Genomic DNA, 15,102 nt, shown 5'->3' with positions numbered 1-15,102 from the left:
CCTTTCACAGTGTAGATAAAAGAGAGCAGGATAATGACAGGGGAACAGTTCCCACTTTGTGATCAGATCACAGCAGCAGGCTGTTGACTCATCGGTTCATTTTGTCATCCATTTAGGAAAGCAACAGAAGAACAATTCTTAGCAGGCAGATCACACATGTGAATGTGATGAAAACATGGCAGCAGGCTGTTGCTGTAAAAAAAAAAAAAAAAAAAAAACAACCTCCCAGGTATAAAATCTCCCCCTGAAAGATTTTCCACCTGCTTTGAAGTGCAAAATAAATAGCAAATTTGCAAGAGGAGCAGAGTGAATGAGGCAGTTGGTGAGTAAACAGATGGTGCTAGAATGCTCAAATGTGTCGGATTTACAAGCAGGATAGCTGTAATTAATTTCATACTGCACTGCATTTTGCAGTAGGCCCTATGACTATCCAAATCATTCCTCTGTATGCATATGGATTCACATACTGAGTCTTTATTCATTTACAACTAAATTATCAATCTGCTGACAACTTTATTTTTTGTCTTACAGACTTATTTAAACAAATGAGACTATGGCAAATAATTTTCAATAATATGCATTTGCTATATATTTCAAGAACCAGTAGCACATGTGGAGGCTAGAACATTTTAATTGTGATAAGATGTACTAACACTACGAGACAAAAGTTTGGACACTCTTTCCCATTCAATGTTTCTTTCTTTCTTTTTTTCTAATTTTTTTAAAATCATTTTCTACATTGTAGATTCATACTGGACTGGAGACATCAAAACTATCTGGTGTTGCACATGTGTTGGTGTTTTTGTCTGGAACAGAACTGTGAAAATGAATTTCCCCTCGGGGACAATAAATTATGAATCTGAAATCTAAATCTGAAAAAACACATATGAGTTATGTTGTAAAATTAAAACCAATCTGTCAACTGACCTAAACCCAACTGAGATGTAAAACAGCAAACAAGTGCTCAGCAGCTCTGGAAACGTCTTCAAGAGTGTTGGAAATCTGTTCCAGGTGACGACCTGAAGATGATGAGAGAATGCCAAGAGTGTGCAATCAAAACAAAAACATATGGCGACTTCAAAGAATGAATAACATAGTTATTCTAACACTTTTATGTTTAGGCTATGTTTTCCTTCATAGTTTTGATGTCTTCAGTTTGAATCTACAATGTAGAAAGTAGGCTAATGAAAATAAAGAAAAACCACTGTGTCCAATAGGCTATGTGGGTTTGTTTTGGTAGCCTATGGATGTATTATGGGAAATTCTTGTGATATTGTCCACAGTTTCTGGTGGACTCATGGCACAATCTCTGATGTATTATAATAGATGATTATACCCAGTCACCACAGCCATACAGCTTCATTTTTTAATCCAATAATCTTTATTGATAACGGATCAGTGCAGTTAAACAACACAAATAAACAGGAGCCAGCAGCCAGGATAGAGATAGGTTACATAATGAGCACTAATGAAAAGTTTTAGCAGTTCTTTTTTGTTTTTAAGAGTCATTTATACTTTGGATGAACTGTTTCCATTTCAAAAGATTTGGACAAAATTTTGGTTTTAGCCTAGGCTATTTCAGCAAATTTATTACATAACTCCTTCTGTTTATTACTTTTTGTTATGGAAACACAATCTTCCAACACAGAGAAAATCTTTTGTGATTGTGAATGTGAGTTTGACCAGAGACGGAAGGACTTTGGTTTGAAGCCTACAGCTTCACCAAATTCCACGTAACGCCGCCCCTCCTCTTAACCGCGAACCAGCGTTCCCGCGCACGTACGTACGTGTGCCCGTGAAGCGCCTGGAGTTTGGTTTGGCCTTGAGTTGCAGCAAAGGGCTGGCCAATACACGTGAACCACGGCTTACTGTTTTTTGTTGAGAAAGGTAACTTGCCAGCTTCATGTTATTTGTTGTCTGTTAAACAATATTTTGTCATTCCAGGCCGCATATTGCGCTGCAGGTACGGTAACCATTAGCTAGCATTAGCTTTGAATATATAGAGCAGCATAGTTTTTGCTAACAAGCAGCCGAACATATCAGCTAGCTAATTTCGGTGAGTGGACACGTTAGTCAACGTGCATTTACCAGTTATATCTAGATATAATTCGTCTGTGGGGTCTCTATTGTATCCTGTTTTCGTTGTGTGGATAGATACCAGCTGCCATTCTGCAGAGATGCTCACTGCCATGCGGTGTATGCTGTCCAAGCTGGTGTCTCCACTGTGGCGGACAGTGGACGTGGATGGTGACGCTACATTCTCCTGTGCACCAGGTAAAAGCGTGGTGAGGCAAAGTTTAGTGACCTCGTCGTGTTTTATCAGCAGACATAGCCCCAGCTATACATCTCTAATGACATGTCTCGTGTCTCTTCTGGTGGTCAGGCATGGAGGACATTCGCCACCTGCGGGGCAGTGTGGTGACACAGCTGTGCCTCGACTATGGCATGATAGACGACGTCATATACTTCACCAGTGGAGAGGTTTTAGGCGGAGCAAGACTGAAAGAAGGGGACCTGGTGGACTGCATGGCAGTGAGGGGAGGTGCACAAGGGGGATGGAGAGCTTTGAGGGTAAGCAACCAATGTTTATTTTATTAGTGACATTTACTTGAATCACTATAGATAGATAGATAGATAGATAGATAGATAGATAGATAGATAGATAGATGGATATATAGATATATAGCATTATTAGAGTCAAAGAGAGGTCCATAGCACCATGAGAGTAAAACACATTAAAGATGTCTATGGATATTCTCATTCATCCAGGTCATTGTTCTTTTCTGGGCAAATTGAATCATAGGCAACTGGACTTGTATTTGTCTGGGAAGACGTTTTGCCTCTCATACAAGGGGCTTCATCAGTTCAGTTATCAGTTACTTTCAAGCCAATGTATCCTTAGGCTAGAGGAGTATCTGATGCAGCTCCTCACAGAGTTGTTTATATTGCTAATGATGACATTTACAGACTCATCTGAGCGATAAATGTATACATTCGGTTCCGTAGAAGCGCTTGAAGACTATTAACTCTTGCAGCTACAAACATTTCCCTTGCACTGCACCATCTAGGCCTTTTGAGCAATATCCTTAATGTGTGGTTTAAAAAGACATGATATTTCCAATGTGCACAACTGTTTATCAATGGGGATGTTCTCGTTAACAGAATGAGAGCTGACTCGAGCAAGAGTTTCCTGAGCTGTGTGTGTGAATTTAAACTTACTAGTGTTTGGTTTCTGTTCCCATTGCTTACTACGTTACAGTGAGAGAGCATTCATGGTGAGCTTTGTCAAACCTGGTGCATTTAATCCTGTCACTTAGGTTGAAAGGAATTCCAATGCTTGGGACGTCGGGGGAAGAGCCTCTCTAGAAGCTGACAACATGCAGCTGCGCCCTCTCATTGGCACAGTCACATCATTTGATGGAGATGGCGGCTACATAAACCAGACCACATACTTCCCACGCGGTAGTCTTTCGGAAGGTACTGCCGCTCACTGCACTTCACACACAAGAAATTGAGAGTGTGATCCTCTTAACCCCACAATGCTTTGGTTAAACTCACTCTGTTGCACACATGACCCGCCCCCCCACCAGACGTCATGCTATGTATGAATCAACATCGACCTACACTTTTACAGTTGATGTTTTGTTATCTTACAGACTGAGAGTGAATTAGACAAACTCACAGCCACACCAAAATTTACTACCACTTGGCTGAGGGCTGATGTTGGCTCCGCTGCCTGCTGGCCCACTTTGTGTGTTTTCTCTCCTTTCTGTTAGGTTATGAGCCAATGAAAGGAGACTGGGTCCAAGCAAAATATTTTATCAATCCAACCCAGTGGACCACCCAGGCTATTTCTGTGGCCCCTTTGCGCTATTGCCGCCGAGACGAGGTAATTGCATCAATAAAAGTGAAAGGCTATACCCACTCATTAGACTAAATCATTATTTAGTGCTTCACTTGTGGAAAGTACTGATCCTAAGTTGGTAAAGCTTAATTAAAGGGGTAGTCGGGGCGTCGTTTACCTTTAATTGTCGGTGCAAGCTATTTTTAGAACGGAGGAGCAGGGCTGTGAGCTGCTCAGAGCTACGCTATGAAGGCTTATGGGATTTCTTGGTTTCCCTCATCAAACTCAACAAATACACAATCCAACAACTCCAAAACTCTCTCTCATGGACAAGTTGTGACCTGCACATTCACCACCCTATGAGGTAATAACGGAACGTTACGAAACAGAGTTGTTTTAGAGGTAAATTCATGCAAAACCGCTGATTTCGGCAAGCAGTCTCTGCATTTGCTTCGAAAACAACTCCGTGAGTTTGATGAGGGAAACCAAGAAATTCCATATGGATATGCCATTTTATATCAAATCCCAATTATCTCCAAACCTCTCACAGAGGCTGATCTCCAGAGCATCTTGGAAAACAAAGGAGAGCTGGATGTATCAGACTACGGACAATTTGGGGAGTTGATGATTGGGGAGAGACGAGAGTAACGGACCTACTCCTAAAACTATAGGGATTATGGCAATGGGCCAATTTGCCAAAATGTTGACACATCCCTTTAAGATAATCAATGTTGGTCTAATGGAAATGAGGAAGATTAAACCTTGATTAGATATACAGTATATCTGACAACTTATTTCATTCCTTTGTGTCTCCTTTGAATGGTCCCTGGTTCCCAGGTGTGTGTGACCAGCATATACGGGAAGAATGGTGTGGTGGATGACACTGTGTTCTTCAGCCTGGACTCTCTGCTGCTGCCAGCCGACTACCAGCCTGCGCCAGGGCATCTGGTCAACCTGGTAATGGTGGAGAGCAGTCAGTCATTCTACAGCTGGAGGGCCCTGTGCATGGCGCCATGTCTTCAGAGGTACTGACCACAGTACTTGGGCTTATCTGTCTTTTTTTAAATTTATTTATAGTGCAATGCAGGTGATAAACAAATTAGTGTAAAAGTGACATATATAGAAACATATATAGCAACACAGGACAAGACAATACGCAGTGATAACTATTATTACCAATCAAATGAAATAACAAAAAAAAAAATAAAACAATAAATGAAAAATAAAAAATAAAATAACACAATTGAAATAACAAAGACAATGTTTTTGTTTAGGATACGCGTTGTGTGTGTAAGTGTGTGTGTGTGTGTGTGTGTGTGTGTGTGATGAGCATAAGTATGTTGGACTTCTGAGGTAGATATGGCAAAAAGAAAGGGGGGAGAGATAGCAGAACAATAGTAAATAAATAATTAAATAGGTAGTAAATAATAATAGTGAGAAAAAAAAGAAAAAAAAAATACAAGAAGAGGGCTTTGGGGAGGCGCCTCCTGCCGGCCCCCGCTGACCAGGACTTCCCGGGGTGGGCCTAGGGTGAGACTAGTCAGGACAGCAGAGGGAGAACAGAGTTTAATGTAATCGTAAATTTGTTTTCTGTGGTTTTCCTGTTATTTTTTGCGATATAATTCAATTGAAATAAATTCAGTAGTTTAATTTGATATGATTCCTTGTTTATCTGTCTTTAAAGGGCCGCAGATGACAGTTACTGTATGTTCAATATCAGTGGATATGCCATTTTATTACTCAAATGGTAAACTGAAGTTAAAAACATCACCACAGGACGTTCTCTCTTTCCTTTTCCAGACATTTCATAGATAATTATTATTATGGCATTTTCAACTAATGTAAGCAATTTTTTTTAAAGAAAGGAGCAGCTATTATAAATTCTCTTCATCCTGATGAACAAATACAATGTAATGAAATAATGTGGGTGACGCACTGTAGTAATTTGATGCCATTTTTTTTTGTTATTCTTCTTGCAGTGTGCAATTCTCTCCTAAACCTCTCACAGAGGCTGATCTCAAGAGCATCTTGGAAAACAAAGGAGAGCTGGATGTATCAGATTACGGACAATTTGAGGAGTTGATGATTGGGGAGAGACGAGAGCTGGTGTTTTGGATACAGTGAGTCACTAACGAAACAACAGTCACGTTCTGACTGTAAAAGTAAAGACTTTAAAGAAAAGCTGTTGTAGAAAAAAAAGTTACCATCAGTAGCACAAAATACTGCACTGCATAATCCTCATCTTTCTATTTTAACAGAAACAAAGGTTCAGACACTCACAGATTGAAATACTGTGACTTTGCTGGCTGGGATTCCGAAGAACAGTTCACCCTGGTTACTGTCAAAGGATCCACAACACTGAGACAGAAACAGACTTTGCAAGAAAATGGCTCAGAATCTGCATCTACTCTCGAGTCCTCTGAGAAACAAGTCTGCGATGCTAAAGATGTAGACAAAGAAAACGGCAAAGTGCCGAAAGAGAATATCCATCCCCCCGGAGTAAGGAGGGAGGAAACGGAGCTGGATATCCCATCAGGAGAGAGGCTGTCTGTTGTAGTAGCCTGCCAAGCAAAGTAAGTTGCATTTTAAAATTCTTGTAGTGGCAGTATAATATAAATAAGAGAAGTAGTTGTTGGAGTAATGCATCAAAAAGACGAATAGAATTGAAAGTTTTTTGGCTTCATCTCCGTCGGACCCTGCTGCCTTGCCATGTGAAATCAGCTCATCTTATTGAGGTCTCAAGTGTATCTGTCTGGCTCTTGTTAGCATGTTGTCTGAACAGCTGAATTTTATGTATGGGAAATGATTCAGGAGCCTGGGAATCTGCGCTGAGCTCCTGTTGCTGCACTTCTCCTCTTTCACCATCGGGAGGTGCCTGGAGGTCACGGTAGGAAGTGAAGAAGAGCGCCTGCTGCGGCCCTCCGTGCCCTACACTCCCGCTGACCCTCGTCCTGCCCCAGCAGTACCAACATACACCGTCACCATCCCGGCTCCAAAAGACAAACCAAGGTATCAAACTGGTCAATTGCACTGATGCCCGAGGGAGAGCACTGAGCTTTATATACTGTATGTTGACCATCATTTTGTTAGAGATGCTGACCATCACTTTTGCCTTGTTCTTGATAGATTAGATGAATATTCTCAGGTTTTTAATACAAAAGCTTGCCATTTTGTATTTGTTAGAATTCTCAGAAATTAGATGCTTAAATAGATTATTTTCCACCATAGATAAAATTCTAGATTAAATAACTGAACAGAAGATGCACTTACTTAACATTTACATTAATGTGCGTAAATGAGAAACTGTTAGTTATGACATTCCCTGTTGTTGATTTGATTGCTTTCTCTGAAACATGGGCAGTTGTTTAAATTGGACTCATGATGTCACCTCTTGGTTTACGCTGCCTTTTCTACCTCCAGGCTTAATAAGCGGCGATTGCCAAACTTTTTGCCGAACTTCCCAGTGCCTCAAATTCTCAGAGACTGTGTGGAGACGCAAAGTGATGTGCTGGCAGTTCAGTCTTGCCTAGGAGAGGTGAGCATGTGTCTACAAAAGGAAGCGTTGTATAATGGAGTCTGCCAATATTCATTTACTTTTATTAAAAAGAAGAACCTACATCCTCCCAGAAATGGAAGGATGTAATTTAGAGAATACAGGCACAGAAATCAGCTTCCTGTGTTACCTTCTCCAGTAGGAGAGAAAGAGGGAAAATATTTTTTTCAAGGGATCTTATTTAAAACTATATTACCCTTCTTCTGTTGTGTCTGCTTGTGCAGGTGCTGTCACCCTCCAACATGCACGCGCGCTTCTCCACTCTTCTCTGGCTGGAGGAGCTTCATGCAGAGAGCGAACTGAGAGAGTTCACGATCAACGGAGCCTTTCTCAGGAAGGGAGCCATCTACCTCCACTTAGAGGTCCCTGGGCTGTCTGAAGGCAGACCCAATATCAGTGTAGGTGAGGTGGCCTTAGGAGTCTTTCTTCATTATTGGTGAGACATTTCAGACATTTCATCTTTTCTGTGCAACACAAGAAGTCTTGACAAAGCCCCCGTGTGCAGGTGACAAAATAATGTTGAAGAAAATACAGAGCAACGGTGTGGTGCTGGAGTGCATCAGTTATATCACAGAGGTACAGAGATATTTAAAACTTGTATTTTTACGTTCAGTATAAATGTGGATGTTCCTTAAATTTCAACTCAATCTGATTCTCTCTTTTGCCAGATTAATGATGAGAATGTGAGTTTGAGAGTGAACTCAGAGTTTCAGCGCAGCTACCTAGGAGAGCCACTTGATGTTGAGTTCTCTTTCAATAGGTGAGAAACAGGAGAGTCTTAATATCATCTTAAACTTCCTCAGTGTTGATTTCATTTTCCAACATGTCATAGTTGTTATGATTAAGTTTGCTGGTAAAATTAATGTTTTGACTGCTTGTTTTCCAGAATAACCACAAGGCGATGTCACAATGCACTTGACCAGACGAGACAGTTTGGGGAGAGTAAGCTAAGGCCCTTTTTTAAATTACATTAATCTTTAGAGCATGTTTTTCCTGGTATTTTAGGTAGGGCACAAATTGGCACTGGCATAAAATTGACTCTAGAGGGTGCTGTTTGCTTCTTACTGTAGTGAACTAGTATTGCTTTCACATGTTTTATCTCCCCACTAATATTTACTTTCACAAAAATCTGGAATTATTTTGACACAGAAGTGCCACAGTTGTTTAATAGACATGCATTTACAACGTTTAATTTACTTCTTAATACGTACTTGAGAGTGGCAGTTCATTTCAAAAGTGGTCCTGTTAGACTTAAATTGCTGTAATTTTCTTTTGTTGTCTAGGTCTCTTCCCTTCTAGACTGACTCCTCAGACTCCTCAGTGGACTGGAAAATGGATAGACGAGTCAGACCAAACCAAAACAATGGAGAACAATGAGGTGAGAGAATTATTGAAGACTTGATGTCTGGTTAGAATGATTTTTAATAAAATTTAACTATATCTGAAATTCAGGCTCCAGTCATGGAAAATGGAAAGGTGTCGAGCATTTCCATTGACATGAAATCAAAGGCCACGCAGACTAAAGGTAAAGGGATCTGACTTTCCATTTGCAGCTTTGCCTATGGCAGGTCGGTGACATTGTGAACAATAACAAATATGTGATTGACTCTAGATGGCAGACTGCCATCCAAACCCATCCCCAGCAAAGGACACTTCTTTAACCCAGACCTGAACCCCCCTCAAAAAGAGGCAGTGAAGAGGATCCTGGAAGGAGAATGTCGGCCCGTTCCTTATGTGCTGTTTGGACCTCCAGGCACCGGAAAGACAATCACCCTCATAGAGGCCATACTACAGGTGCATACATACAAGCACTGTAGAATATACTTCTAATCAGGATTCATCATAAGGCTAAGAGTAGCTCCTCCCACCTAGATTTATAGACGAGCCATGAATTGGTGTTAATGTGTTCATTTATTCCCAACATTATTGTTGTCATACTTATTCTTATACACTTGACCTATCTTTAATCGGCCTCTTCTTTAATATCTATTGTGTGTTTGACCAAAGATTATTATAATAATAATACAATATTTCTTAAATGTGAAGATTTACTTCTTGTTTAAAAAAAAGCAAAACCTCATTTTTGTCTTTCTTTCGGTGTCAACATTATTTTCCAAGTTGATACATTCCAAAAAAAGATTTGATGTTAGTGTGGACAAGGCTTGGCCATCTAAAAATAATTATATTGATTGGTAACTTTTCAACAGCTTAACAAGATTTATCAACTTTATCATCAACTTTCCACCTCCCAGGTTTACCACTTTCTTCCCAGCAGTCGGGTACTTGTATGTACTCCCTCCAACAGTGCTGCTGACCTCATCTGCGTCCGCCTGCACGACAGTGGCTACCTGCACGCTGGAGCTTTGGCTCGTGTCAACGCATCTTGTAGGCAGGAAGAGGTACCGAGCAGCCACATTGAAATTCACTGCAGTTTTTAGTGCTACAAGCACACAAGTGAGATTAGGTATGATCAAAGGGATAATATGCAAGTTCCTGTCTGTACAGATGCCATTGCCACCAGGTGAGGTGGTACAGTTATGTGTAACAATTTGTTAAATAATGGATTACATTGTGTCTGCCTGCATTTAGCTTCATTTCTCTGCTCTTTTCCTCCAAAATTCACCAGTATGTTGATGTGACTGTTACTGCATTTCTTCCTAGTCTATCCCAGCAGTGCTGCGACCCTACTCAAGTGCAGGAGAGGACATCCGTCATGCCTCTTTTCATAGGATCGTGGCCAGCACCTGCTCCAGCGCTGGCATGTTCCATAATATAGGACTACAGTAAGGCTGAAGTGAATGTTAGATGTAGGTTCATACTTAGATCTCACACGTCAGACCCACTAAACTGAGACTTTTGTTTTTTACACAGAGTGGGACATTTTACCCATGTGTTCTTGGATGAAGCTGGCCAGGCCACTGAGCCAGAGTCACTGATCCCCATAAGCCTTTTGTCAGAGAGAGATGGACAGGTTGGTGCCAATTATACACCCACTCACCACATTCAGACCTTAAAAGTTATATCCTTTTTTTTTTATAACAGATGCAACACCTTGATTTAAAGGGAAAGTTCAACATTTTGGCAATTTGGCCCATTGCCATAATCCCTATAGTTTTAGGAGTAGGTTTGTTACCTTTAATTGTCGGTGCAAGCTATTTTTAGAACGGCGGAGAGCTGCGAGCTGTTCAGAGCTACACTACGGAGGCTAGTTGGATTTCTTCGTTTCCCTCATCGAACTCATCAAAGACACAATCCAACAACTCCAAAATGCTCTCGTGGACAAGTTGTGACCTGCACATTCACCACGCTATGAGATAATTACAGAACGTTACGAGACTGAGTTGTTTTCGAGGTATATTCATGCAAAACCGCTGGTGGGGCAGTTTTTCGGCAAGCAGTCTCTGCATTTGCCTCGAAAACAACTCTGTCTCATAACGTTCCATAATCTCATAGCGTGGTGAATGTGCAGGTCACAACTTGTGCACAATATAGTTTTGGCGTTGTTGGATTGTGTGTTTGATGAGGGAAACCAAGAAATCCCATGAGCCTCCGTAGCGTAGCTCTGAGCAGCTCGCCGCTCGGCTCCGTTGTTCTAAAAATAGCTTGCACCGACAATTAAATGTAATGAACCTATGGTACAACGGGCCAGTTTGCCAAAGTGTTGAATATCCCTTAAACAATTTGTCACTTATTAACTTCAGCCATGGTTAGGCTGTATCACGCCCGTCTTCTCACTCACATCCATTCCCGGCTAAATTGACTTCTGCGTGTTTGGTGGATGAGTTAAACTGATTTTGAAGCGACTCATGACATGACTCAAACATGTGACTTTTCTTTACCCTTGCCTGCTTAGATAGTGTTAGCTGGAGACCCCTGTCAGCTGGGTCCTATAGTGAAGTCGAAGATGGCTGCTGCTTTTGGACTGGGAGTGTCTTTGTTGGAGAGACTGATGGCCAGCCCACTGTACTCCAAACATGACTGGGGATACAACCCGAAGCTGGTTGGTGCATTGTATTGAAGTCTAATGTTTGATTAGCAATTCTGAGATCAGTCAAAAATTAAGCAGTGCTTTACTGTGCCTGATTTTGCACCTTTTATTTTTAACCAACAACGTACATTCTTAAACTAGAGCGATGTATTTTGATGACAGGTGACTAAGCTGATCTACAACTACCGTTCCCATGAGGCCTTGCTGATTCTGCCTTCCAAGCTCTTCTACCAGGGGGAACTATGCTTTAAAGCCCCCAGAGCCACAGTGGACTCCCTTTGCCATTGGAAAAGCCTGCCCAAAAAAGGCTTCCCTCTCCTCTTTCATGGTGTCAGGGTACTTAAGCCTTTTAAGAAATATTTGTACACTTTACAGGTCTTATTTACTGTAGAACAGAGCATATTCAATATCATCGATTCATCGTTGTACTAGTTTAGAGGCACTAACATTACACACTAACATGTGTTGGATTTGTAAGAACATGAAGTTAGTGGGATATACACATTTATTGCTGTTATTTTGCTCTGCTTTAGGGCACAGAAATGAGGGAAGGTAACAACCCATCATGGTTCAACCCCGGCGAGGCTGTACAGGTCATGCTCTACTGCTGCCAGCTGGCCAAGAAGCTCTACAACCCTGTGGATGTCTCAGACATCGGCATCATTGCCCCCTACAGGAAACAGGTAAAACCACATAGTCTATAAGAAAGATGAAAAAAAGCCAGCAAATTCATGCTTAGATGAGTTTAAAACTTGTCAGTGGTAACGTTCCATCCTGAAATGTCCTTATTTTCATATAATCCTTCAGTGTGAGAAGATCCGAGTGCTGCTGGGTAAAGTTGGCCTGTCTGACATCAAAGTGGGCTCTGTGGAGGAGTTCCAAGGACAAGAGTACCTGGTTATCATCATGTCTACGGTAGGCTGAAATTACATCACAAGGTGCTATCTTCTGAATGAGAGGTTAATTTCTTTATTTATATGGCATCAACTACAATCAAGTTTAGGTTGTGTTGGAATACAGAACATTGTGCATCAGAATTTTGTGTCATTTAATAAAAAAAAAAAAAAATGTGTATGTATATATGTATATATATATGTATATATATATATATATATATATATATATATATATATATATATATAGTATGAGTAAAGGCATGTAAGGAAAACGATTTTAAAAACTGATAAACCAGCATTTTAAAGTGAATTAAGTTGTCCTATGTGGCCATAGGGTAAAGTCACAACAGAGGAATAATCCAAGCGGTACAACCGGCTCTAGACTAAAAGTCTAAAAATAGCTGTTTCTATATTTTTTATACAGTACGTACTTTGCACCACACCAAAAGCAGACAGAAAATGTAAATTGACCATTCGCCACTTAAATATGATGGCCTCACCTAACCCTAATCAAGCAAAGACTCTTTAAACAATCTATACTTGGCAACTTGTTGGTTGTTAGGAGGTTCTGTGTCCTGGTTTTTTGTGTTGTCATTGGGCAACACACACATACACACAATGCAACACAACCATGCAAAAGAAAAACAGAGGATGAAATTAAACTTCTGCTACAACCAGGACATCACAGTATGCATTAACCTCAATTTGTAGAAAAAAAATCTGTGGAGCAAAAACATCAGTCACAACCTTTCCACAGTTTATTCCTTTATTCGCTCTCTCATGATATAGGTGCGCTCTAATGAATCGATAAAGAGCGATGATTTGCAAAATGCACTCGGCTTTCTGGCCAACCCTAAACGTTTCAACGTGGCCGTCACTCGTCCAAAAGCCCTGCTCCTAATTGTTGGAAACCCCCACATTCTCATCAGGGTAAGTGGGAAAGCAGTGAATTGATACTTTAAAATATTATTATTAATATTTTGTCAATGTGTGTATTATACAGTACATTCTGGCTTTCAAACGCCTTAAATGTTCTCATTTCCTTCCAGGATTCATGCTTCAGAGCTCTGCTGCAGTACTGTTTCATCAACGGGGCATATCTGGGCTGCGACCCCCCTCCCTACCTAAGAGACTCTCAGAAGTATGTAAACTGGTCAGCGATGTAGCCTTTCTCATTTTGTCCACTTTATTAGGACTACTAGAACAGTTAAATGATAATTCAGAAATTCAATTCTGCCATGAAGTCTATTTTGATGTCCGACTATTATTTTTTCATAGGTAATTTCAATAATTATTTGTTCATGAATTGAAGTCATAGTTGATGTGGGTGTTGTATTTCTTACCCCTTCATGTATGGACATTTGAGAGGGTAATAATGATTAATACCCCTCAGACTAGTGTAATATAGTGCTATAATGCCACCTTTGAGTATTGCCTCCCTAATATATCATGATTGCACAAAAACTACATGTAATGGCTGTAATTTATAAGCAGATATATATAAACTGTCAGTGAATTGCAATTTATAGTGCAGGTCTAAGTACTGGTTACTACTGAGTGTATGATTTGCGTTGCAGGCTTATACAGAATATAGACATCTGTAATCATAGTCATCTGGATTGAAACTTGAATATGTGACGATATTAATGTTTTTTTTATTGAACAAACCTCATGTGACTGAGATCACAAAGAATATTAACAGCCTCTGTATGAAATCTTTTTTTTTTTAAACCAACAATTCACCCACCTTTTTTCTCTCTCAGAGTTGCGGAGGAGCAAAGGAGTACATGAGAGGATGATGTAATCATGGACGGTGTTCCTCAGCTCCATCGACCTGACTTAAGTTTTTTTCCCCTTTACATTTCCTTGGCTTCTGTTGACAGTTTGGAAAGTGAAGTGAGAATTTTCTTGTTTCTGTGAAAGCCAAACTCTGTTCTACTTGGGGGTAGAAATAAAGATGACGTGTGTATATACACTGCACAATTATTTCTCTGTTCTGTGATTTATTAAGATGATGTGCTCGACTGTGCATAAGATTTTTCAATTAAACTGTCAGAGATTATTGGTAAATTACAGTGAATTGCGTCATAGCAGTTACAGAGTTCATCTGCCAAGACGGCACGATAATGCTGGTGAAATGATTCGATTGGCTGGCCTGATTTTTTAAAGCCCGATTTCCAGTGATTTACTATTAGCTCTTTGTTGAGAAAGAGAAATTAGATACATGACAAGACTAAAACTGTTGAGCATGGAGTGCATTAGCCTACTTTAGCATAATGAGTCGATCCACAGATGTCTGCAGTTTCCGGGGGCGAGCTGTCTGCACACCTCGGCGTGGCAGTGTCTGCCCACAAGGCCCGGAGACTGGATGTGACAATTGAGTGCTACTGACAGTCTGCATGGGGACTGTCAGTCCTGCTGGAGCCCAGCAGGATGGAGAGGGTGGAGGGGGAGGGGCGTGGGGGGGGGAAAAAAGAGGCAAATGGGGGTTCAATCTCTTAAGTTAATGAGTCTCTTATGTGCAGGGAGGAGACAGCTTTTATCTGAGTTTGCTGTGCTGTAAGGGAGCCCAGTTCAGACCCTCCGTCTTTGATGTATGTCTCAGGTGTTTGTTCTACTGTCCCATTCTGTGCAAGGAGACTCTGCTGTAGAGAGAATATGTTAGTGCCTACTACTCAAATAATATTGCACGAGAACTTCAGCCTCTACAAACGTTCATATTTACTAGTTTTATTTTGGAGCATGAAGACCGGCGTTGTTAAGGACATAAGTGGAATAACAATATATACTCAGTGTAAAATCAAGTTAATTAAGAATTGAT

The 15,102-nt window shown here is 40.6% G+C and overlaps 1 protein-coding gene across 1 annotated transcript; it reads left to right on the top strand.

Annotated features, from left to right (window-relative positions):
- Window positions 1-2,177: 2,177 nt before the first annotated feature.
- On the top strand, window positions 2,178-13,447 carry mov10l1 (Mov10 like RNA helicase 1; the record flags this gene model as incomplete). The annotated part of the gene is made up of 20 exons (XM_083973499.1): window positions 2,178-2,274; window positions 2,384-2,571; window positions 4,682-4,869; window positions 5,824-5,964; window positions 6,103-6,417; window positions 6,656-6,853; window positions 7,265-7,379; window positions 7,622-7,799; window positions 7,903-7,973; window positions 8,066-8,157; window positions 8,284-8,339; window positions 8,681-8,775; window positions 8,850-8,922; window positions 9,010-9,191; window positions 9,650-9,796; window positions 11,251-11,397; window positions 11,919-12,068; window positions 12,193-12,300; window positions 13,071-13,211; window positions 13,331-13,447. The coding sequence occupies 20 exons, from the start codon at window positions 2,178-2,180 to the stop codon at window positions 13,445-13,447; spliced, it is 2,799 nt and encodes a 932-aa protein (XP_083829625.1).
- Between the last annotated feature and the right edge of the window lie 1,655 nt (window positions 13,448-15,102).

Source organism: Trachurus trachurus (assembly GCF_905171665.1).
Source record: "Trachurus trachurus genome assembly, chromosome: 6".
NCBI classification, from domain to species: domain Eukaryota; kingdom Metazoa; phylum Chordata; class Actinopteri; order Carangiformes; family Carangidae; genus Trachurus; species Trachurus trachurus.
Note: the sequence above shows the minus strand (reverse complement) of the source record. Positions and strands in the feature narration are given on the sequence as shown.